This window comes from Pomacea canaliculata, linkage group LG2 (genome assembly GCF_003073045.1).
Source record: "Pomacea canaliculata isolate SZHN2017 linkage group LG2, ASM307304v1, whole genome shotgun sequence".
Lineage (NCBI taxonomy): Eukaryota > Metazoa > Mollusca > Gastropoda > Architaenioglossa > Ampullariidae > Pomacea > Pomacea canaliculata.
In genome coordinates, this window is record NC_037591.1 from 4,938,662 (window position 1) to 4,962,941 (window position 24,280).

At 40.1% G+C, this 24,280-nt stretch overlaps 1 protein-coding gene across 1 annotated transcript; it reads right to left on the reverse strand.

Moving 5' to 3' along the window:
• Nucleotides 1-17,479: 17,479 nt before the first annotated feature.
• On the reverse strand, nt 17,480-19,347 carry LOC112558275. Its single transcript, XM_025228642.1, has 2 exons — nt 19,161-19,347; nt 17,480-18,840 (listed from the first exon to the last, which is right to left on the reverse strand). The coding sequence occupies exons 1-2, from the start codon at nt 19,287-19,289 to the stop codon at nt 18,628-18,630; spliced, it is 342 nt and encodes a 113-aa protein (XP_025084427.1). The 5' UTR covers nt 19,290-19,347; the 3' UTR covers nt 17,480-18,627.
• Between the last annotated feature and the right edge of the window lie 4,933 nt (nt 19,348-24,280).

Consider the following 24,280-nt stretch of genomic DNA (forward strand, 5'->3'; position numbering starts at 1 on the left):
GTGATGGTGAGCTGTCTTTACTTTTAATTTTGAATATACCCATCTGACTTGTGTCACTTCTGACCTATACTATTCTGAGATGAAAATCAGAGGATGTTAAATAAGCATCTATTTGGATAAATTGGTTGATCGAAATCTTAGTATGTGAATGAATGCAATGCTATTCACAAATAATTACTCTAATGCAGCATTAAAATTTTTTACTGACTTCAGTTAAAAAAAGATTACAGGTAGTCCTCGGGTTACGACGGTCTCGAGTTACGTCGTTTCGTGGTTACGACGCTGTAAACGACGCTCATTCCGACTTGCGAGGTTTAGCGTCGTAAGTCGAACTGTACGTTGCGCCACATTCCACGTGAGACGGAAGTCATAAAGCAATCTGAGAAGGGGGAAACAGCAACAGAAATTGGCAGGTCATTAGGACTTAGTCGCTCGACTGTCGCTACGATTATCAAGGATAAAGATTGCATCCTTGAACACGTGACAGGATCTGCTCCTATGAAAGCGACAGTGATAACAAAGCGTAGTGTACTGCACAATATTTTACTGTACTTATGTTTATTGATAATTATGTAGGGTACTGTGTTAGGATAGGTGTTTGGATAGGCTAAGTGTTTGCAGTACTGTACTGTTATTATGGTACAGTACTGTATGAACGTATGATCCGACTTACGTCGAAATTCGGTTTACGACGCCGCGTTAAGAACGGATCACCGTCGTAAGTCGAGGACTACCTGTATTTGTTATGTGCAAAATATTTCCAGCCACTAGACTGAACATTTAGCCGCCTGTTCTTTCCAAAAGATGAAGAAAAGAATATTTTAATGTTTGAAATGAGTTACTCCACGTACAAATGGTGGTTTTTCAGCTATCACATTCAAAGTGCAGCTTCACTATTGTGCTAATCTTATCTAAGAAGGTTCTAGAAATGTGTTCTTCAAGCCCTGAGACAATTTAATATTATCAGGGCATTAAGTTATTTGTGGAAGTACAAAGTGTCTCGAATGCATGCTAAGTGCTATGTTACAGGAATATAAGTGGGCTATTGGCACAACACCAGGAGGTCAGGACATTCAGTCTTTCACATCAACAGGGATAAACCCTTCAGGCATCAACAGCAGTTTGGAGGGCATTATTGTCCACAACCAACGATATTACGTCAGTGTTCGCTGTACCAATGCTGCTGGTTTAACTACAACCTATGAAGACCATGTTGGTGAGTGAGGGTTTTGTCAAACTTTCTATCTCTCATGCATAGTTTCATGACTTTACCTACTCCGTCTGTGATCATGATATGCTATCAACTCCAAGAGTGGTTATTTGTGTTTGTAGTGTCTAAATGTTTACCAGCAATCATTTTGGTGATAGCAGCAAAAATATATGTATGGTGTATGGTGTATTTGTGTGCATGTACCTATGAGTACATGGGGAAATATTTTAGCTTTAGAAGATGTTAGATTTAATTAAGTGATTAACTTATAAAGTGAATAATTTAACAGATTTAAATGATGATACTTGTCTGCATGAAAAATGTTTGTTTTAAAATGAAGATTTTCAACACCAGTAACCAGCTCAGTTAGTAATTCAGAAAAAGGATTGAACATTTCCTCCTGACATGTCTCAAATTTTCATTTGCCATTCTTGACCATGTACAGGAGTTCTTGCCATCCTGGAGAATCCAGCACTAGATGACATTGGAGTGCAGATGAATGGTACAGAGGAACTTGATCCAGATACCAGACCAGTCACCTCACACAAATCTAGTGACAAGAACTCCATCAGCATCAACCTGCAAGTCAGCGCTGATCCTACTGTTGATGAATACTGTAAGCTATTCAGCAATGAAAGAAATTCTTGGACTCTGTTCAGTTTGGAAGCTGAGCTAAATGGTTTTATCATATTTTTCAAATTTCAGTCATCTGCAAACAAAATTATGATGTAGTCAACTAAATGCAAAATGGGGTCTGCAGTTGCACATCTCTTGTAAACTGATGATTACTGAAAGCACTAGTCTATAAGCTGCAGAAGTGTGTGCAGTACTTTGTCTGATAATCTGGTTTTGATGCAGACATCAGCATAGGCAGCCAAAAGGAAGGTCGATGCTGTGATATTTTGCCACGCACACTAGTTGCCACCAATATGTCAGGTGTGGTCTCCATTCGCAATGGATGCCTTTACATTAATGACGAAAAACTAATAGACTTGCGAAACAGCCACCCTGGTGCCAATGGCAGTGACACAGCAGCATCTTCTTCAGGTAAACAAGCAACATTTTTTACCATTTGAATTGCAGAGAGAGCTTTTGTTGAAAGTGTTACTGATTGTAAAATATAAGATTTTTTATTAATTCAAAACAAATACAAAGAGGGAAGTTTCCTATCACTTCTCAAATCTTGTGAAAAGACATCATAACTTTTTTGTTGCTGTTGTAGACAAATGAGTAATATGGATACTTCGGGACACAGCTGAAGACATTATCATGAGATATTCTGCAGGTCTTTCATTCACCCTAATCCTCCTTATCTCCCTTTTTCTTCTTCGACCAACTGTAAAAAAAATTGCTCTCTCTACTCAAATGTGGAACGAATCGTTTCTCTTTACTATATGCCATTACAGTCTAAGTCCTAGAGAGAGTTAACAAAGCTTTGAAATTCATCCTTCTGGTCAAACAGTTGATCAGTTTTTGTAGCATGTCTGCCAGTCATCTTGCTTCCTTTCTTGTGCATGTCCAGATTTCCAGATGGCTCCAGGCAGTGAGCTTTTCCTGTATGTTGATGCCTGCAATGAGGCCCGGTGTACTGGACCAGAAATGAAGGGTAGTGTTGGTGACCACTCAGAGCAGGCAGTGTCTCGTAATGGAAGCAGTGTTCAGCTAGCACTGTCGACAGCCAGACGTCAGAAACGATCAACCTCAAACATTGTTATCAACACACCCAATGGTTAGTGTGTCTTCAATATAAAAGAGAGGAATTCACCATTAGCACCAACTATTGATTAAAACAACAAATATTTTTTCAATTATAAAGTGAAAAAGTCATAAAAGAAAAATAAATATATATTTCTCCTGCTTGATTTGGTGAAGTAAAGACTTTTTTCATTATTACACATATAGCTGGCCCAGGTTCTGAAACATGTTTCACAAAGTAATGTACATGGACAGGTATGGCTGTTGGACAAACTGTGGTGCTTACACCACTGACACATGCAGACCTTAATGCAACGTATGACTCTGTGGCCTCTACTGATTTTGTGTCCTACCTGACTAACCCTGAAGATACTGTTCATTCAGTGGACACAGTTGATCGCATCTTGGCACACAGGTAGGATGCTGGAGATTTTTGTGCTGCTTTCTCATAGGATAGATCAGTACAGATTCATATTTGAATGATACATTTGATGGCATTATAGACATGTCTCTACTGGTAATCTGAACCTGATGTAATTGCTTCATGAATCCACATACTTAAGCCTATTCTCTGTTCATCTTTATGTTGTCTTTTGCATAAACACTGACAAAATACTTGATCCTTGTGGATCCTTGCAGCATCTTTTGAACGCTGCTGTCTGCACATCAATACTACTGATACTCAAAGATGTATTTCAAGAGGCAGCTGTCAGGAGACATGCTGCAGGTCCTAGATTCACCCTCATCCTTGTTCTTTTTCACCCACCTTCTCCTTCTAGTATACAAGCCTAAAACCTTTTGCAAGCTTGGCATTCTGTCCAGAGATCAATATCTACTGGAATAAACCTCTGTTGGGTTGCATCTTTTAACTTCTGTAAGCTCTCACTAGAAAGGGGTTTTCAAAGGTGCCAGGGTCAAGTGCTGGGGATAATGGGTTTTACGTTAAGATTTTGCTACTGGTACACATGATTTTTCTGACACACTTTTGTTTTTTAAGATGGAAGCTCTTTATCAGGCTAGACAAGCTTGCTATTAATTACTTGTAGTTAATGAAAGCACCCACAGCCGATCATGTATGTTACTTGTGTCTGTTGCAGGGCTTCATACTCACCCACAGAGAGCATTTCTTTCTCCTTAGCATCTGTGGGGCAAGTGGAAATGCCAGGACCTTTCACAGTGACCTACCCTTATGATTCCAGTGACTCTGACAGTGTGCTCACCCTTCTGCATTGGAATCCTGGTAAAGAACCTCTTTCAGACACTATTTTTCTGCCTTATCGTCTGCCTTACTGGCAGATATTCATTCTTTGACCTTTCTCTCTCCATCCCCATTCTTTTCCACTCTTGTATGAAAAGTATGCATACTCATTCACAAACACAGAAGACATAGATATGCACGTTCCTAAACATTTACATCTACTGATGTGTATGTGTATTCATACATAAATTGATTTTGCCATTGCAACAACTGAGTATGTTTACAGATCTACAGAAGTGGCAGCAGAGTGCTGACACATGTAACAAGACAGACAGCATTGTTATTGATGAAGCCAGCCAAACAATAACTGTCAAGGTAATGTTAACACCAGTTGTAGTTTGTATGGTACTATGCTAATTATGTTTCTTATGACCACCAGAAGGTACAAAGTTATCCTACAGGAGATCTCACTCTCAAGTGAATCTTGAAATTTATTTAGCGCACTGCGGCCCTATATGCTCCTTAACAAGGAATAAACATGAGTGTGAGACTACAGCACATAGAATATTTTCATGAATGCCATTTCAAGATTCACAGTTAAAATTAGTTTCCTTGTTACCAGGTATGTAGCACCTATGGCACCAGTACCTACTTTGTGAAGCAGACACAATTTTTGCTCTCTGCTGTCAGCAAAAATATTTCAAACAGTGAGCCAGTCCTGACTTCTTCCACCAACCTTACTATGAAGGAAGATGAAGGTAACACAGGAACTGTAGAAGAGGATAAAAATATCCTTTCATCATATGTACAATTACTATATCAAAAGCTATTAATCTCAGAAATTTTATGGCATATTCTGGAAAATTTTTAAAAAAATCTAAATGCAGTAGCAGTACCTTAGTGAAGGTCATAAATACAAGACCAGTGACATGATGTCTTTTTCTAAGCTTTAATGCCCAACTCATCACATTCTGGCCTAGAAATAATGGTAATTATTGTACCTGTTGGATATTTTGCTTGATTTACATATGTCTGACATGAAAATGTACAATTTCTTTTATTTTTTTGTTTTGATAAGCACTTCAGTATATTTGAGAGTGAATATTGACATCCATGCATGCATGATTACATGAGTAGTTGTTTGCTTATGACAATTGCAGGCACATTCCTGTACAAAGTTCAGACATCTGATGAAGATGGAGACACAGTCATTGTCCAGCTTCACAATGTTGAGCCTTTGTCTCCAGATCAAGGGGAACTACTCTTAGCACAAGGAAATCTGTAAGTTTTGTCATGCTGAAATGTGAAGTGAAGTCACTTTTTAATTCCTTTGTTTGCTTTTTTGTTTGTTTATTTGATTATTCAGCTAAAAACACATGCACATACGTACCACAAACCTTTTTTATCGTTGTTGAGTTGGTACATGTATCTCACTTACCATTAGGGAAAAGCTTATGACATCAGAGGCTGTAGAGGAGGGACACTTTCTGGTGACTTTCCTTCCACTTAGATATAACATAGGTACCAGCTGGTCAAGCTCTGGCTTTTTCTCAATATGTGTTCACACATTGATTGCAAATTTTTTTTTCTGTCAGCAATGCTTTCATCACAGCTTCACTGCAATTTGTTTTCCTGTAGTGTTCTATTCACACCCTGCGCTGACTGCAGTGGTACCTACCTGATACGACTCCTGTTGAAGGAGAGTCCTGTCACAGGCATTCCTCCTGCAACTGCCACAAACACTTAACTGTTGCTGTAACTTCTGTAAATGATGCTCCAGTGGCATTCACATTCCACAATGGGAAAGACCTCATGCCACCTGATCCTGCAGCACCCATACAGGTAGATTGGTTGTTAAGACTCTGTAACAGTGGTGATGATACAGAATTTACATTACTCAAGATTAAGAGAAACAAAAAAGCAGTTTGTCAGTGTGATCATGAATGCAGCTTTATTCCTGAAGTTCTTAAATGTTTTCCTTAAAAATGTTTTTAAAATGTAATTTAAAAGTTTAATTTTTAATGAAAATTAACTTTTGCTGACCTGGATTTTTTTGTTTTTTGGAGGGGAGGTTACCATTGTTGCTACTGATGAAGAGAATTCCTGTTGACCGCTCACAGAAAGTTTTTACTGCATCAATACTTTACACATTTTATTTCTTACAAGCTTGTTATTTTGCCTTAATACTTTAACATTGAAACATCTGGCACAGTTCCTTACATATGCATAATGTATATCTTGTCACTTGTTATGTGTTTTCAAGTGCTATTTTCTCATGTGAAAATGTTTTCTTCTTTTAGGTGCTTTTGGAGCAGAATCGGCAAGACTACACAGATAATGTAACATTTACATTTGTGGTTGGAGCCTATGATGTGGACAGAGGAGATTCTCTGGCCTTCGCAGTAGAAGGGCCATACAACGGTAGTCTGAGCAGGGGCACTATCATCACAGCAGTGCCATCCTGTAGTAACTCTGCTGAGCCTCAGGTAAACTGTGAAAATGACAGAGACAGACAGGATGTGTGTGTGTGCATACATTTATGTTGGCAGGCATGTTTATGTGCATATTCAGGAATCTGTGATTTGTGCAGTCATGTTTGCAATAATAATAACTGCTGATAAGTTTATTGATACTCCCCAACCTAGAAGTTTTACTGTAAAGAGCGTGCTGCAATACCAGTTATAATCTATAATTTTAAATGAGCCTGTAATTGTCAGTTAACAATAATGTGAAAATAGCATAATTAGGTAAAAGATGCAATTACTGTCACTTTCTGCTTATGGTACAAACTAGTATCTGGGTTTTTTTTCTGCCTATACAGGACGGCATACCTTGTTGTAAGATGACACTTTCCCATCCTGCTACTAGCCTGTCCTGGCAATATGTCACCTTGACCTACCAGCCACATGAAGGCTTTTATGGATTTGACACTCTCCTTTTCATGGCAAAGGATGAGGGTGGCCTGGGCTCTTTAGTCACAACTTATCAGTTTGCAGTCATGGAGCGACCATGTCAGAACAACGGCTATTGCACAAGTGTGACATTGTTTCCTGTTGCCACATAGACCTTGTAAAGCCACAAACATTAGCATAAGACTTATGCAGGGATGTAGTTTATAAGTCATCAGGGCCATGCCTTTCATCCCAGAGTTGTGAGTGGTGAAGATTTTACCAGTGGTGGCTCAAAGAAACTAACAAATTTTGGCAGGAGATTTAAGGAGAGATTAAAATATGATTCCAAGAGGCTCAGCATGATGTTATAATGGAATCTGTCTTGGCCACAAAAAGCATCCTCGTGGATTTTAGTGGGATTACAGTCACTTTGTTTTCATTATGTTTGCATCAAGATTAGCTTTTTATCTTTTCTTGAATCACTTGGTGAAATGAGAACATAACCAAACAAATCGCCTCCAGAATACCCACTGTTGGCCATTTTAGAAAAGCAAGATTCCTATATGCATCTGTAAGCTTTGGCGTCATGATTGTGACCGATGTCTCTGTTTCATATTGTCATAGGCAAAGACAGCTCTTACACCTGTGAGGACACTAAGCGTGCTGAGGGCTTCGAATCCTACTATAAATGCAGGTGCAGTGTTGGTTACACAGGTACCTACTGTGAGGCCGACATCGATGACTGTCTTCAAGACCCTTGTTCCTGGCCGTATGTGTGTGTGGACAAGGTCAACGACTACAGCTGTGATTGTCCAGCAGATGACCCCAGTTGTGATGGTCTCCAAGGCTGGCTCATTGCTGTTATTGTATTCAGCAGCATACTTTTTGTTGCTGGTGTTGTTGCTGCCATTGTTGCTTGGGCTATAAGGACAAAGTAAGTATCTCACTCAGGTTTCTTTAATTTTTTCTTTCTCAGTACTATATTAAGTGTAAGTTGTCATGACTTCCTTTTTTCACAAATGGGTACATCTTACAGTACATTCATTCAACACACTTGTGCATTTTTTCCATAAACAAGAAGTATGAATGAATCACACACTTTCTCTCTTTACTGTTGGTACTATGTTCATTCAGTGTCCTCAACCTCAGTGATTTAGTCTGAGCATGACTGGAAAAACTGTACAGGCTGTAAGTAATTACTGTTTGGCTGAGTTCAGCAAATGTCATAACACTCAAACCACTGTTCAGCGTACCAGAAGACAAACACAGACTCAAGATACTCCAAGTGCCCGTATACAAAGAGCAGTTACACATATATTCTGTGAAATACAAAAACATTCCACACAAAGTGATAGTGATGAAGAGCCATAGCACAAATTCACAGTAGATGAAGTGATCCAAAGGCAACAGTGTCCTGAGATGGGAACACCTGGTGAAAAGACACAGTTGTTATTCTTGAGTAGAGGGGTGGAATCCCTCCTTCAGTGACAATGCAGATGCCACTAAGGTCATACAAAATCCACTGGTTAACAGTGTAGAACACAGCATGCATTACCAAGGTCGAGCAAGTGATCCATGCTTCGCAGGTGAAACTCTGTTGAGTACTTTGCACGCCACACTGTTCATATCAGGAGCTAAAATCCTCTCCAGGGTAAACTCATAACTTGTATGTTACATAAAAATACCTTTCTTCATATACCAGTGCGTTCATTGATCTCTCGTTCCTTAATGACTTCAAGAATTATTTTATTTATCCCTTGCATTCTCGGTGGAAAAAAATATGCAATGTCTTCAGGGCTTCTGCTAAGGCTAAATTCTTTGGGGTCCCAGGGACCCCTTCTTCAGATTTTTAAGGGGCCCCTGTTCTTCGCCCAAATTTGAAGGGGACCCCATTGACGAAAATTGAAGGGGTCCTCCGAACTTTTAATGCATACTGTACGCAATTTTTTGCGTAAGCAGAAGCCCTGGTCTTTAACTCTTCCTATGGAGTTTACACCTGCAGATGTGAACATCTTCATAGCTACAGCTCAATTCATTGATTTGTTTGTATTGATGAACACTGTTTTTACCGTTAAATCTGCAGTGATTGCCTTTTACTGGTGGAACACAGAAAGTCCGGGCATTGTTCTTTGTTCTACATGACAATTTTATGATCTTGTTCAGCACATTGAGTTTGCCTTTGACTGAGATGTGGCACTATATAAATTCTCACTTATTATTATTTTACCAGAAGTTTTTAGCGCACTGCAAGTATCAAAATTTATACATAATGCTTACTTCAAATTGTTTTACATAATATGAGTACTAAAAAGTTTACATGATATGAACACCACAGTTTTACATAATACAAAAACCAACAGATTTACCTTGTCTGGGTGAGGGTACCTATTTCACTCAGAGGCAACAGGGGAAATGTCCTTTTATGTCAACGATTGGAACTGAAGTGATCCATTAGCCTACAGTGAGCCTGATCTCACAGATAAAGACTATTCTCACACATTCTGGTACATTCTTTAATTTTAAATCTGCTAACATATTGCATTCAGTCTCTAACTGTAAGTCACATGTGAGGTAAAGATTACTTGTGGAAGAGACTGGTCCACGATACTCTTACACTAAACACATTATTACGTTGCTTGAAGTAGCTAGTGAGGTGCAGTTATATGGTATTTTATTGTTCCTCCACTCTTGCAGTCGTCTAACATGCTTTAAGAGGACAGACAAGCATGCTGATGATGAGCGATCAGGCACACCTCCACCAGACTATGCCTTCAACAATGAAGCTTATGAGGATGTGAGTTCAGTTTTTCAGTTAACTGCAAAGGATGCGTGGGAAGAATGCTAGCCTGCTCATTCAAACTCTGTCTTTGTTTGATTGTTAGTGATATTTTTCAGTTTTGGGGAAGTCAGTCACTTTTTCCATGTTTCATTCAGAGTAACAGCTTTTAAAATTATTTAAACAGATTGATTATTCTGCTCCACTGACCCACACACCTACAAGGCCCGTATTCATCAAAAGACCACAGACATCCGGACTATCCCGTATGCTGAGTGCTATGACAGCAAAGGTTTCTCCCTACCCACACAGTTCTCAAGAGGACACTGCAGCACCTTCTTCTTCTTTATCACAGATAAACAGGGTAAACCAAATTTATATTAGACATAGCATCATTAGCCAAATGATTGTCACCATGAAACAAGTGTCTAAAATACTGTAATTAGAAAGAATAAGGCTTTGAAAAAGATCTTGTGGCACCCTAAGCTATTCAGCATCTCCTTTTTGACTAGACATGTTTAGGGCATTTGTTCTTAGGGTTTTTTTTATGCCTTGTTTCTTTCCAGGATAAATATGTTCATAAATAAATATGCTCAAATGGGATACATTATTGTCATCAACTGTGGGAAGAAAACTTTCTCCCCACCACATGCAAATTTGACAAATGAAGCATATTGTATCATCAACTGAAATGTATTTCAGCAAGTGTCAGATATATTTTATTGGGCAGATTTGAGGCAAAGTACTTTTTATTAGAACATTTTTAACTTCATTGTTTAGACAAGCAGCTCAGTTTCCACTTCTTTCAACCTGCCCCGCCTTGTTCCTGACCATCGCCATGACTCTAGTGATGAAGGGCTTCAATTTGTTGGACAAAATGTTCCACAGAAAGATGGCTTGACCCCTTTAGAAAATATGTACGTAGTCACCTCACTGATTTGTCAGTCCTAACCATGAGCTGTACATTGTCACCTCAGTGATGTGTCACTCCTAAACATGAGCTGTGGGTTTCTTACAAAGATGCATGGACTAATGCTTCCTGCAAATTTTGCTGTGGTACAGGAACATGCAGCTAATACTAATATTCATTTTTGTAATTTGATAGCTATTTTTTCTCTCTTATCTTTGTGGAGGTATTTGGGCATTGATATTTGTATTTTGTGTGCACATATTTTTCTTTCACATCTGCATGCATATACTGTACATTGCTGTAGTTTGTGCATGGGGATGAACTGCCGTAACACTGTCAGCCTAACCCTACCTTCATATTCAGCTAATAGATAGATAATAAATAAATAGACATTTCTATAGATGTTATAGATGTGATAATGCTGAGATTGATCGTAACCAACAGGTCAAACCCTGATGAGTATGTAGGAGTGGGCTAGTCATATAAGAACACAACAAAGATGGAAATTGCTGCACAACTATAGATTTTATTCAGAGGTTCACTTAGCGGCTGGCCTGCCGTCTCTCCACTTTCACTTCCAAATCAAAAAGACCCTCTCCACTGTAAAGCTACGCTACTTATCCTCTCTACCATCGAACGTTCCAGAACCAGCCACCTGCTTTTCCCAGCCCACATGGCGCCACTGGACACACCCACCCCGTCCGTCAAGGCTGGCTATTACGCACGCAGCTGGTGTGAGAAAGGGACAGTCCTGACGTAGGCTTTCAGAATGTTAGTGCCCGCTATCACTGGCACTCTTGATGAATAATCCGTGTCTGGACAGACAAGTAACAGGGTGTTTACTTTACTGTCTACTCCAACGACGTCTTTAGGCAGCCACACCGACACACATAGAACATCTTAATGTACATAAAAAAGCTATTCATTATTATATAACAACTCTAATTGTCCATGCTATACCTATGGAAAGTTTCTTTTTACTCAGTCCGATAGTCAGACAGAAGAATACTAGGTTTCTGAGTTTGGCATAAAATCACTGTTCACACTTCTCATACTTGAGACTGTACTCACAATGCCATTAATTACAGTCACTGGAGAATGATGTTCCACTGTACTCACAAAATTATATATATATATCCTCCACAAAGAGTGTCATGGATCTAGTCAGAGTGCTAGGACTGGGCGCGTGTGTAGATGAAAGCGTGCGAATGATGGACGTTCTCTAAATGGAACGTGAAAAATGACGGAGAGTGACGTCAAAAGAAATAGTGAGGTAAGAGAGAGGAACGTGGAGAAGGGATATGGAAGCAGAAGGACATGAGAGGACATTTTTAGAAGAAGAGGACGTTAGAGAGTAGATAGAAGAGGAAGAACGATAGCGAGTGGAAGAAGAAGAAAGTAGAGAGCGGAAAGGGAGACGTGAACGTATGTGTCAAGACAGTGAGTTTATAGCGTGTGAGGTGTTCGATTGAAGGATAAACTGTGGTGTTAGAGACCGTTTTGCTTTTGTAGTTAGGATCTATTTTTTTTTTTTGGTTGGTAATTTTGTTCAATAAACAGACAGACTCGTACAGGCGAGTCATTCTTCAATTAGAACGCGCAATTGTCCGACCCGCTGGTGAGTTTGAGAGAGCGAGAAACGATAGGCACCGGCGGCGTCGTGACAATTTGGTGACCCCGACGTGATTCGCCTGTTGCGAGTCTGTCTGCGTCGTGAAGAAGTCGTCAGATTTGTTTTATAGAGATTTGCAGAATAGAAGGAAAATGGCTGCTCAAGAAGAAATTGTGATAGATGTTGCAACCTATAAGGAGGAAGGAAAAACAATAGGACTAGAAGGTGAGGCTTTGACAAAATATATATTACAGTGTATAGAGAGACATGAGCGACGCTTAGCACGAGCAGCAGAGAAAGAGAAAGCAGAGAGAGAAGAGAGACTAGAGAAAGAGAAAGCAGAGAGAGAAGAGAGACTAGATAAAGAGAAAGCAGAGAGAGAAGAGAGACTACAGAAAGCAGAGAGAGAAGAGAGACTAGAGAAAGAGAAAGCAGAGAGAGAAGAGAGACTACAGAAAGCAGAGAGAGAAGAGAGAACCGAAAGAGAAAGAAGAGAATTTGAATTAGAAAAGCTACGGTTGGAAAACAGCGAAAGGATAATTCACAACGACAGTGAACCCGGCCGTGGAGGTCGAAATTTCCAAGGACTAACCCCAAAACTTCCACTTTTTAAGGAAGAACTCGACGACATAGACTCATTTTTATATCGATTCGAATCACACGCTAACGCCCTTCGATGGCCAAAGGATCTATGGCCTCTCCACCTTTCAGCCATTCTTCAGGGAGAATCTCTTAAACTCTACCATGCTCTTTGTATTCAGGGATCTGTTGAATACGAAAAACTAAAAAGAGAACTACTGACTAAATTCCAGTGCACAGAGGAAGGTTATCGTGAACGACTAAGAAGCATTCGACCCCAAATGGGAGAGTCAATGATATCCTTCTCGACAAGATTAATAAGTATAGCTGACCGATGGGTGGAACTTTCTAATGTCGAAAAGTCATACAACGGATTACGAGATCTTCTTTTACGTGAGCAGTTAATTCAAAGCGTTTCAAGAGACCTGGCGGTTTTTCTGAGAGAAAGAGCTCCTAGCTCCGTTGAAGAAATGATAGACTGTGCTGAAAAGTATAGACAAGCCCACCCAAACAAGATCTTGGCTCGACGACCTGAAAACGCCGTAGCTGCTAACGCTACGTATCATCAGCCAGGCGAACCCAACCTTCCCCAATCATACCCTCCTAGAATGCCTAACACCCAAACCATATCTCGCCCTACACTAAGTTGTCCTACTACCCCGATACCTCCCTCACACCCTTCCGTATACCAACGAAACAATCAACCTAGACAATTCCAACCCCGTTCCCCTCCTACGTCTGAAAGCATCCAGTGTTATGCTTGTCGTGGGTATGGCCATCTAGCCCGCGAGTGTGCTAATACACTGCGTCGCGAACACAATACCGCCGCAGCAGTGGACACGGAGGAGGCAACCGCCAACATCGCCGTCTTATGTTCCTCCTCGATCCCTAACGAATTGGGACAGCTACATCTTTTCCAAGGAGAAGTGAAAGGGAAGTCCGTCCAAGTTTTGCGAGATACAGGAGCAACAATCTCAGGCATTCGGGCAAGTTTGGTGGCCCCACATGAGTATTTAAATAAACGCCAGACATGTGTAACATTTGGCGGACGGCGAGAGATTTTCCCGTTGGCGAGAGTCCAAGTTAGGACTCCATTCTATACTGGGCCCCTCACATGTTGCGTGATCAAAAGCCCCATTATTGACCTAATCATTGGAAATGTTAGAAGAGAAGCTACTCGTTGTGATGTAGAATCTGAGAGGACCAAGGCTCAAAATGTGTCACAAACACAACAGCCGACAATACAGAGAGAATCGACTCCTCAAGAGGTTCATGAAACACTGAACCGTAAAATCAACGAAATGAGTGATGAAATCAGAGAGTTGCGACAATGTTTACAGAACTTTAAAGAAAATACTGAACGTGATGAATGCAGACTGCAGAGAGAACTCAGAGACCGGGACAAAGAGATTATTCGGCTTAAAGATGAGACAGAGGTTTGGCGAAAAGAAAGAGATGAATTGTGTAAACAACAGTGGGTGACAGTTGGTGACTTTGCAGAAAAGGTTCGTGAACTTGAATTAGGTCATAAGAAACAGTCTAATGACCTACAGAAAGACTTGGCAGAAATCAAATTCTTCAAGGAGCGTGAAGAAAGCATGAAGAAAGAACTTGAGAACACTGTAACAAAAGAGAAATATCTGGACAAGGAGATATCGGCCAATGGTGAGACTAACAGGGCGGTGGAACGATTAACAAGACTAAAAAGAGAACCCGAACAAATCTACGAAGACAAGAGAAAGACTACAAAAGTGTATCTGGACTCGAGACATCAGATGTCGAGTGAAGTAGAGGAAAAGATGACAGACGCTGGCATCGTGACCAAAGAGTTTGAGGTTCATCAGACCTTCAAAGAACCCAAGACAGATCTGGGAAAAGCCAAGAAGAGACGACCATTTTCAGAGGACTATTATGGGACAACTTTCAAAGAATTAGGATAACTGCTGCTAAGTATTGATCCGGAGGACAAGGACAAGAAAGACGAAGAATGTGAGAGTATTCAAGAACAGAAAAAAGAGAACTATCAAACTAATCTTTACATGACTCTATAAGGATAGAATACAAGCCTTCTATGACTGTTGATTTTCAAAAGGGACGTGTCATGAGAAAAAGGATATTGTTATTTAATGTAAAATCAGAAAAAAGTGACTACGAACATTAACATTGGGATTAGTATAGTGTTTGTCATGTAACCTAGCTTTACGGACAATGAAAAAAAATTAGGAAAATTTTTTTTCAATGGAAGGGGGGAGAAATGTCATGGATCTAGTCAGAGTGCTAGGACTGGGCGCGTGTGTAGATGAAAGCGTGCGAATGATGGACGTTCTCTAAATGGAACGTGAAAAATGACGGAGAGTGACGTCAAAAGAAATAGTGAGGTAAGAGAGAGGAACGTGGAGAAGGGATATGGAAGCAGAAGGACATGAGAGAACATTTTTAGAAGAAGAGGACGTTAGAGAGTAGATAGAAGAGGAAGAACGATAGCGAGTGGAAGAAGAAGAAAGTAGAGAGCGGAAAGGGAGACGTGAACGTATGTGTCAAGACAGTGAGTTTATAGCGTGTGAGGTGTTCGATGTACTTTGTAGAAGTGGAGATTGAAGGATAAACTGTGGTGTTAGATACCGTTTTGCTTTTGTAGTTAGGATCTATTTTTTTTTGGTTGGTAATTTTGTTCAATAAACAGACAGACTCGTACAGGCGAGTCATTCTTCAATTAGAACGCGCAATTGTCCGACCCGCTGGTGAGTTGGAGAGAGCGAGAAACGATAGGCACCGGCGGCGTCGTGACAATGAGACATAGAGACCACCTCTATGGGACAGACATTGTACACAATGCCACTGCCTCTTGGGCATGAGGGACCACAACCTCTTCTTCCTGTCTTGCCAACTCTTGGGTTAGCAATTTTCCTTCTTCTGAGGTTAGTGGCTCCTAGCCATTCATTAGGCACAAATACTCCGCCTTTCTAGGAAGATGCAGCCCCCACACCCAGTGTCTCAGCACTTGTCATGTCTACTTGGGAACTGAAGCACTGGCTGGTGATGGTTAATTATATTGTTTTTCCCTCTTTCTAGAATCTTATAACTATCTTCCAACTATTCTCATTCCACAACTCATTCACAATTTGCTAACATTTGCTTTATGTCACCCTTGTGTGACAAGGATGTACCCATAATCCTACTTGTATATGTGTTTTCTTACCAAAGTAGCTTATGTAAACATGGATGCTCCTCTAAAGAATGTGTTTAAAAAATCCTAATATTTTCCAAAACAATTGTTAAAATTTTAGAATTTCTGATATAGATAATTGTTTGTTGCCTTGAAAGTTGCATGACCTTTTACTTTAAAAGAATTTGTGGCAAGATTAATTTCTTTGCTCAGGCCTCCACACATGGAATAGAGGAATCAGCAGGGCGATACTCAGCTGGCCATAGCAGGAAGTCCTCCGCACATATTACTCCTGTGGAAAGATCTTTGACAGAGGATCTCGACTGGTAAACAGCCAACCTTGGCAACACAGCAGTTACTGTAGGATGTAGAACTGATTGTAGCATTCTTGCCCATCAGTAGTACACATAAACTGATTTCTAGATTTTCTGATCAATCCTTAATAGTGATTTTTATTTCTGCATTTTTAAAAATAGATTTTAAAGTCTCTAATGAATCTGAATCTGTCAAAAACACCTCGGCAGGGAATAGTTTTTAAGAGAACTGTACAAGGATCATCGGTTTTTGTTGAATTAAACATCCGGTTGAACAAATTACAAAAGTGTTTAAAAATTGTGGTCTGATCATTAATCTCTGCCACTTTCACTGATCCATTTGATCTGATGACTTAGCCAGACTACAAAATCGCCTGTAAACTCTTGCAGTGCTGTAAATAAATCTGGTCTCCTCAACAGAAAAATATGCAGTCATGATGACAGTAATGTTTCAGGAACAGACACAATTCAAGATCACTTTGAAATTGTTTTTCTTCCCTCTGCCTAACCCTCATATTGTGAAGAAAGGAAACTAAAACTTTTGAATAATCCACACCCAAAGTGATCCACTGAAGTGGACATGAAATTTATTTTCTAGACGACTTAAAGGTTGATGCAACTCTGTAGTCAATGTACCCACATCCCTAGTTAACATTTTTACCTGTGTTGTCTGTGAAGAGCCTCTGATATTTTGTGTCAGGACCATGCAAATATAAACTAAGAGAAAACATGTGCTGTCAGTCTTTGGTTTTTCTGTGTGCATGTGAATGTTTTCAGTGTAGTACTGTTTTATTTGTACTATATGCAGTTGTATCTTAGTACTGGAAAATAGATTATGCAATAAGATTCAAATAAAAGACATGGACTCTTCCAGACATCTGCTACACCAGCCTGTTAACCTTGAGAAATGCAAATAAAATATCTAAATCCTGCAAACTATTTCAAACTGAAGGAACGTCAATTCCCTTCAATGCCAAATCTCCCACTTAATATGCTTAATAAATAATAAAGTGAATTTATATAGCACATTTCCCTACCGAGCAGAAGACTCAAAGTGCTTTCTAAGAGAAAGGCAAATACACAAAGTAGGACAGACACAAAATGCACAGAATACACATATAAGCACAGTTTATTAATACAAGTTTGTGGTCCAATATAGGTCAGGAAACAGAAGAGCACAAAAGATATGCTAGTTTAGTTAAGTCTTGTTACTCCTCGAAGAGCATAGTGCCGCAACAAAAGATACAAACAAGGGAGAAAAATCCGCACGCAAAGCATGTCCAAGAAGCATGAGTTCTCAATTGTATATGATGCAATCTTTTAAAGTGCGGTATCCCAGTGAAAGCCAAAGGTGAGCTCTCTACGCATTACAAATGCAAAAAAACCCACACACAATTGCTGTGGCTCTCTTTATGTTAATTCATTCTTATTTAAGTATAAATTGTAATTTCCAAATCCAGTTGTAACCAACCTGTCAGTCCCCAATGGCTACTTATGGGTGAGCTAGTCATACAAGAACACAACAAAGATGAAAATAGCCGCACAACTGCACAGTACTGGGAGCTGTCGACCCATACCCTCTACAAAGAAAGACATAACTTAGTACACTACTAAAGAGCTACACTTGTGCATATCCAGATTTTCCGATGGCTCCAGGCAGTGAACTTTTCCTGTATGTTGATGCCTGCAATGAGATGCGGTGCACTAGACCAGAAATGAAGGGTAGTGTTCTCATTGGTCGTAATGGAAGCAGTGTTTAGCTTGCACTGTCGACAGCCAGACGTCAGAAACGATCGACTTCAAATATTGTTGTCACAAAGCCCATGCAATGGTTAGTGTGTCTGTAAAATGATCATAATAGAGAGGCATCTAACATAAGCACCAGTCGCCGATATCTTTCATGATAAAGTGATGAACAGCCATAATTAAAAAGAAAATTCAATGTATATTTCTTCTTGGTTGGTGCAGCAAATTCATTTTGCCTTGTTACACAAATTAGGTTATAAAACATGTCTCTCAAAGTCAAAGTATTGTACATTGACAGGTATGGCTGTTGGACAGACTGGTGCTTACACCACTGACACATGCAGACCTTACTGCAACATATGACTGTGGCCTCCCGATTTTGTGTCCCACCTGACTAACCCTGAAGATGCTCTTAATTCAGTGGACACAGTTGATCGCATCTTGGCACATAGGTAGGATGCTGAAGATTTTTGGGCTGCTTGTATAAAACATCTGTACATATAAATATTTGAATCATACATTTTATGGCATTATACATTACGTAACAAGATATACATTATGCATATGCAAGGAACTGTGCCAAAAACTTGTGGCTGCTCATCTCCATCACCAGTGTCTTTCACAACTTGGAGTGTCAGGTTTCTGAGGGTCAAAATCAGACCTGAAGTGATGTTTGCATCACACTTGGGATCACAGATGTATCTGCTACAGTCTCTCTCACATGGAATGCAGGGGGAATAAATCTGATAAAAAAAAAACTAAAATTTTTTCAACAAGATGACAGAATTATGTACAGTTTGAGTAAAATATAACAGATTTGCAGATACATCCAAACCAAATCTGAGAATCTGTAGCATGTGCTATTATTCCCATTTCTATACAGACATCAAACAACAGTAATACATACACATACACACCAGGCACACCCATGGGCTCGCCCCCAGTCCCTGCCCAAAAAACCCCCGAAAAACAAAAACAAATGCTCACATAATGATACATGTGTCTACAAATATTCAAAGCACACACAAGCACAAACGGATGAAGATATATTGGCATCACACACCTCTGTAAATGGAACGACATTATCCAATCCCACAGCAGAGCCAATGCCACCCTCAAAACGAACAATGGGATTCTGACCACCACGGAATGGATCACCGTAACGGCAGAGAGACTCTTTAGGAGCCGGCATGATGAGAGCTGAAAAAGTGGCAAAGGTCTGCCACAGAGCAATGCTGGCGGAGGTGACATTAAGACATTAAGTACCAGATCAGTGTCTTGACTTAGGTCTGGAATTCCACAGATTGTGGAGCTGAGTTCATGGTCGACATAGACACCTAGGCACTTGGTTGGCTGCAAAAACAAGAAACAGTGTGGTTACTCTGAGAACTTACTATTCTCACAATAATTATTATTTGACATTAACTCATGGGAAATTGTTCAATTTTGCTTACATTTCTGAGGTTGCTTTTGGATGACAAACTATAAGATCTATCAGAACTAAATCAACTCATATGTGACCTTAGGCCCATAGGTACACCAAGTTACCAGGCGCCCTCGGAATCCATCGGAATACTCAGGATTTTGTGTGCTCCCTTGAAACACATGAAAAATGTAAAATAAATGTATACAATGTGCCTTTATCTTTTTTGACCCTGTACATGGTACAGTTTCTCTCTTTCTCCATTAAGAGTCTAATGTACAAATCCTTCAGTTCAGCTGGTTAGTGGTAGGTTTCTTATTTTTGAGTTGTTGTTGCCAGTTGTCACTTCCCTTCCTCCTCTTGTTCAGGACTCAGCATATAATATACATTTCTAATCAAAGTAAGTTTTCCTAAAGTAAAATAAGTTTTAGGAAGGTTAGAAAGGTATGCCAATTCTTTTCAAAGGATGAATGTATGTAGAGTAAGGTATTTAGTATACAATGCCATGCTTACTATTTTTAAAAATAAAAAAATTTTGAAAGAATATAGCACTCTAGTATTGTACTAAGCTATGTGTTTGTAGAGAGTAGGGGTCGAACAGCTCCCAGGACTGTCCCTTTGTCATGCTGGCTGTGTGCCTAGTAGCCAGCCTTGAACTGCTCACCCAAAGCTACTGGTGACTAGACCTATCATTACACCCGAAGTTACGAAGTTGCCTGAGCCACCTGGGGGGGACCATGATCAGACAGGGCAGGGTAGTGTGACCATGGGAAAAGAGGTGGATGGTTCTGAAACTTTTGAGAGAAGATAGAATAAGTAGAGTAGCTTGAGGTTTGAGGCAAGCTTTTTAATCAAAGACAAGGGCTTACAGGTATACAGCTGAATTCCACAAGCAGGTGCTTCAGGAGCAGAGGCTGTTAAGAGGTCATCACTCAAGCCATGGTTGAGCAACTCTTCTTTCTTCTTATCTGTTAATTTTACCACTTACCTGTCATATGTATTCCATTGTGTGTGTACTAGAACGGTATCTTACACGTGTTAAGGTGATTATTACAAAACAATGCTCCTTGAGTTTTGATGCAGTTTGGAGGACCTGGTTGTGTGTAGCAGTGCTTACATTATATTGAGTTATTGTGCACAGTGTTGTATAGCTGTGAATATTTGTATTTTAGATGATCTGGTGGTTGTGTCAAGCAGTGTAATGTGTAATTAGATACACACGCACAATATAATGTGGTATATTGCAAGCACCAAATTTTGCTGTCATCTCTGTTATTTGTTTAATGATTGTCACAGATGTAGTCGGAGTGCAAGGATGTAAGAGCGTGAATGATGGAAGTTTCCTAAATGCCGGTCTCTATGATGTTTAAAAAAAAGATAAGAAAAAAAGAAAGAGAAGGGGAGAGGGGAGGGCAGTTATAGCGAGGAGGAGAGATTGGGGGAGAGAGCAAAGGGCGAGTGGATGTGACATTGGACGTTTAATTGTGAGTTGAAGATATTGTGTAATTTGAAGTGAAGAGCCACTGCTGAGACAGTGTACATTACTGGTTTATAAGGAACTCATTGCATTTTGTGGATGTGTGTACGCGCGCGTGATTGCGAGAGATCAGAGCGTGTGTGTGTATGTGCAATGGCGCGTGCGAGAGAGAAGGAGTGGAGAAAGCGAGCGAGAGAGAGGAGTGGAGAGAGCGAGAGAGAGAGAAGGAGTAGAGAGAGCGAGTGAGAGAGAGAGAAGACCGATGTAGAAGACCGTGAAGTGTTAGACTGTACACAGACAACAAGGGGACCACATGCACTGAGCGGTTCACCTGCTGTAGTCACATGTCAACAACTCACGTGCAGTCCGCAGGCTGCGATGCTCACTATAATGTCTGACCACAGCTCGTGCTGCTCACCTGTCGCTGTGTGCAAGCTACCTAAAGACGTGTCAGCAGCTCACACGTGTGTCTCACCTGGCAGAGCTGCACGACAGTAAACATCAAACTAACTTTTCTATCAAAGGTAAGATCTTTATTCATTACAATATATGTTGTTACAGGGCAAAGAATAACCACTGCCTTACTGGCTGTAGTCCTCGGAGGCTGAGTGATGAGCACTACCGCAATTAGTTGTAATAGTTTGAATTTCTCGCCTAAAGGTTCTTCACAGCAAATTCTCTCAACTTCCGTTAACATGTTTAAGTTTTCATTGGTTTGGAGTGAGACTTATGAACCACTCACCTTCCAAGGACACATTTCTTCTTTGCTATTGTACACTTACAGTGAATCTATTCATGTGAGTAAAACGCCAGGCAGAGAAATAGTTTGCTTTGCGCGTGCGTTTGTGTCAGTGTGCATGTTTGTGTGTCTGTATATCCAGTTTAGAGTTCACATGTACGACGAGAGGTCTTGTGGCCTTTGCAATTAAGATTTAGGATTTGGAATGTTCCTTTCATTGGATGACATATTTAAATTTCCTTGAATGATAATTGTTGGGTCCACTCCTAGTATGTACTCGTGTCCCCCACACACACGAGCAGAGTAAGGAACAGATGAAGGAATTAAGAGGCAGAGTTAAGACAAAGAAGAATGTAAGAACTCTGTTTATCAGCAAGATATTTCCTTAATTAATGATTAATGCAATACAGCATACAACATTGAAGTAAATTTGAAATGTCTATTATTGAACATCTAGATGTGAAATCCCTCAGTCTAATTGAAACTTTAATACTTTTAGGACATTTCTTAACTCTCTTGACCAGTAAAGTATGATATGTGCATACACGTTTGTTTGTTTGTATATGTGTTTGTGTATGTGTCTTTGTGTACATGAGTGTGTGTTTTGTATGTTTTCATTGTAGTTACATTTACAGGATACATTTATAGGTGTTTGTTTGATACAATATAGTGCACAACAAAATAAACTTGAAATGTCTATGAGTTGTAATCTCTAAAATACAATTTGAATTTGTAAAAGTTTGTTTGTAATCGGATTTAGTTTTTGCACAACACATTCTCAACTCCATTGATGCTCAAGTCTGCTTTGTGCATGCATTTGTCCCATCTCTGGGTGCAATGTGGCTATGTGTGTACATTTAGTTTTCATGTCTTTGCAATTAATAAATAAGATTTAGGCTTTCTTTATTCTGTGAAATATTTAATTTTCTGGAATGACAATTGTTACCTGCACTCGTACGATTCACTTCCCACCACATACATTCACATGCGCACCCCTCCCCACACACACATGCACATATACATACTCAGACTCGCACACATTTCCAGATTAATGGAGGAATTGACATGCCTGGATGAGACAAAGAAGAATATAAGAAATCTGTTGATCAGTCGGGTATTTGCACTTTGAATGAATAATGCAATACAGTGTACAACTAAGTAAACTCTTTACTCCCTTTATTCCTAAGCTGTCATGTGCTTTCTTTAATGTTACTCCTGAACCATTAACATTCTATTCATGATAATAATTAACTCTTTTTAATTCCTTGCTGCTATACAGATACTATCAATCTGTTCTCTCCAACATGAAGGCTTAAAAAAAAGGTAGTCTAGAATTGAAGGAATTTTGTCAGTTTACTCATACAGTATTGTGTATGAGATTAGTTACCTCAAAATATCATTGCTTTATTAATATGTGTTCCTCATCATTTACAGATCACACGTTTGGTAAACCAGCTTTTCAAACCAGCAGCCAGGGTGGTGGTCAGGTCAGCCCATAAGGTAAGTGGCACCAAACCTAATGTAGGCATTTGCGATTAAGATTGAGGATTCCTTTCATTCAATGACATTTAAATTTCCTTGAATAATAATTGTTACATGCACTCCACAACACGTCATCTCGTTAGTTGAGACATAGTTGAGCTCCATTGAATGACAATTGTTATCTGCCTTTGTTGCATCCACTTCCCAGCATGCACACACACACACACACAAATACATAGGCACTCAACTATTTTTTCCACTGCTTTCATAGGATTGGTTTTGGAAGGAACTGCCTGTAGGTTTCTTAAGGGAGAGTCTCACTCTTTTGTCCATCAAACACCTCATTTTTTCCACTATGTATAATGTTGTATAGTAATTGGCAGCGAGTGTTTACACAATGCTATTAGTTTACACAATGCTTTCTGGTTGCATTACGTTAGCCACAGTTGTGTTTGCCTTTTGTGTTTTCAGGCTATTCCACAACTCATTCCTTGCTGTCCCTTCCCATGCCCTATGCTTCATCAATTATCTTCTTTAATCCCACACATCCTGTTTTCCCCTCTCGTAATCATTTCATCATTTCCACCTCTTCCTTCCCACAAATCTTCCAACTGCCTCCTTTTTTCTGCGCCTCTACACATTCGCTTCACACCCCATTTCCAAACTTCTCACCTTTTCACCTCTACCTGTCACTTTGTTTACCCTCAACTCCCTGTCTGTAATTTGACTTGAAGATTCTCAGGTTGATCTTGTGACTGATGTTCTTTGCCTTCCATGTGCTCCTGAGTGAGGCAGGAGCCTGGCTGGGTGTCACACCCATTATTTGCCTCATGCTTCGGGGAGAAAGGTGTCGTGGGTGTGGGGGAGGGTGGTGGTGGTAGGTGATCGTGGAGGGGGGAGAGATAACGACGGCTGGGAGAACGAAGGTGAGGGGAGTTGAGAGGAACGGAATGGTGGGGAAGAGAAAGAAGGGGGTTGAAGAGAATGCGGGCATGGGTAAAGATGGTAGCGAGGGGTAGGAGAGGGTGGGAAGGTGGAGTGTCGGGGATGGGAGGCAGAGAG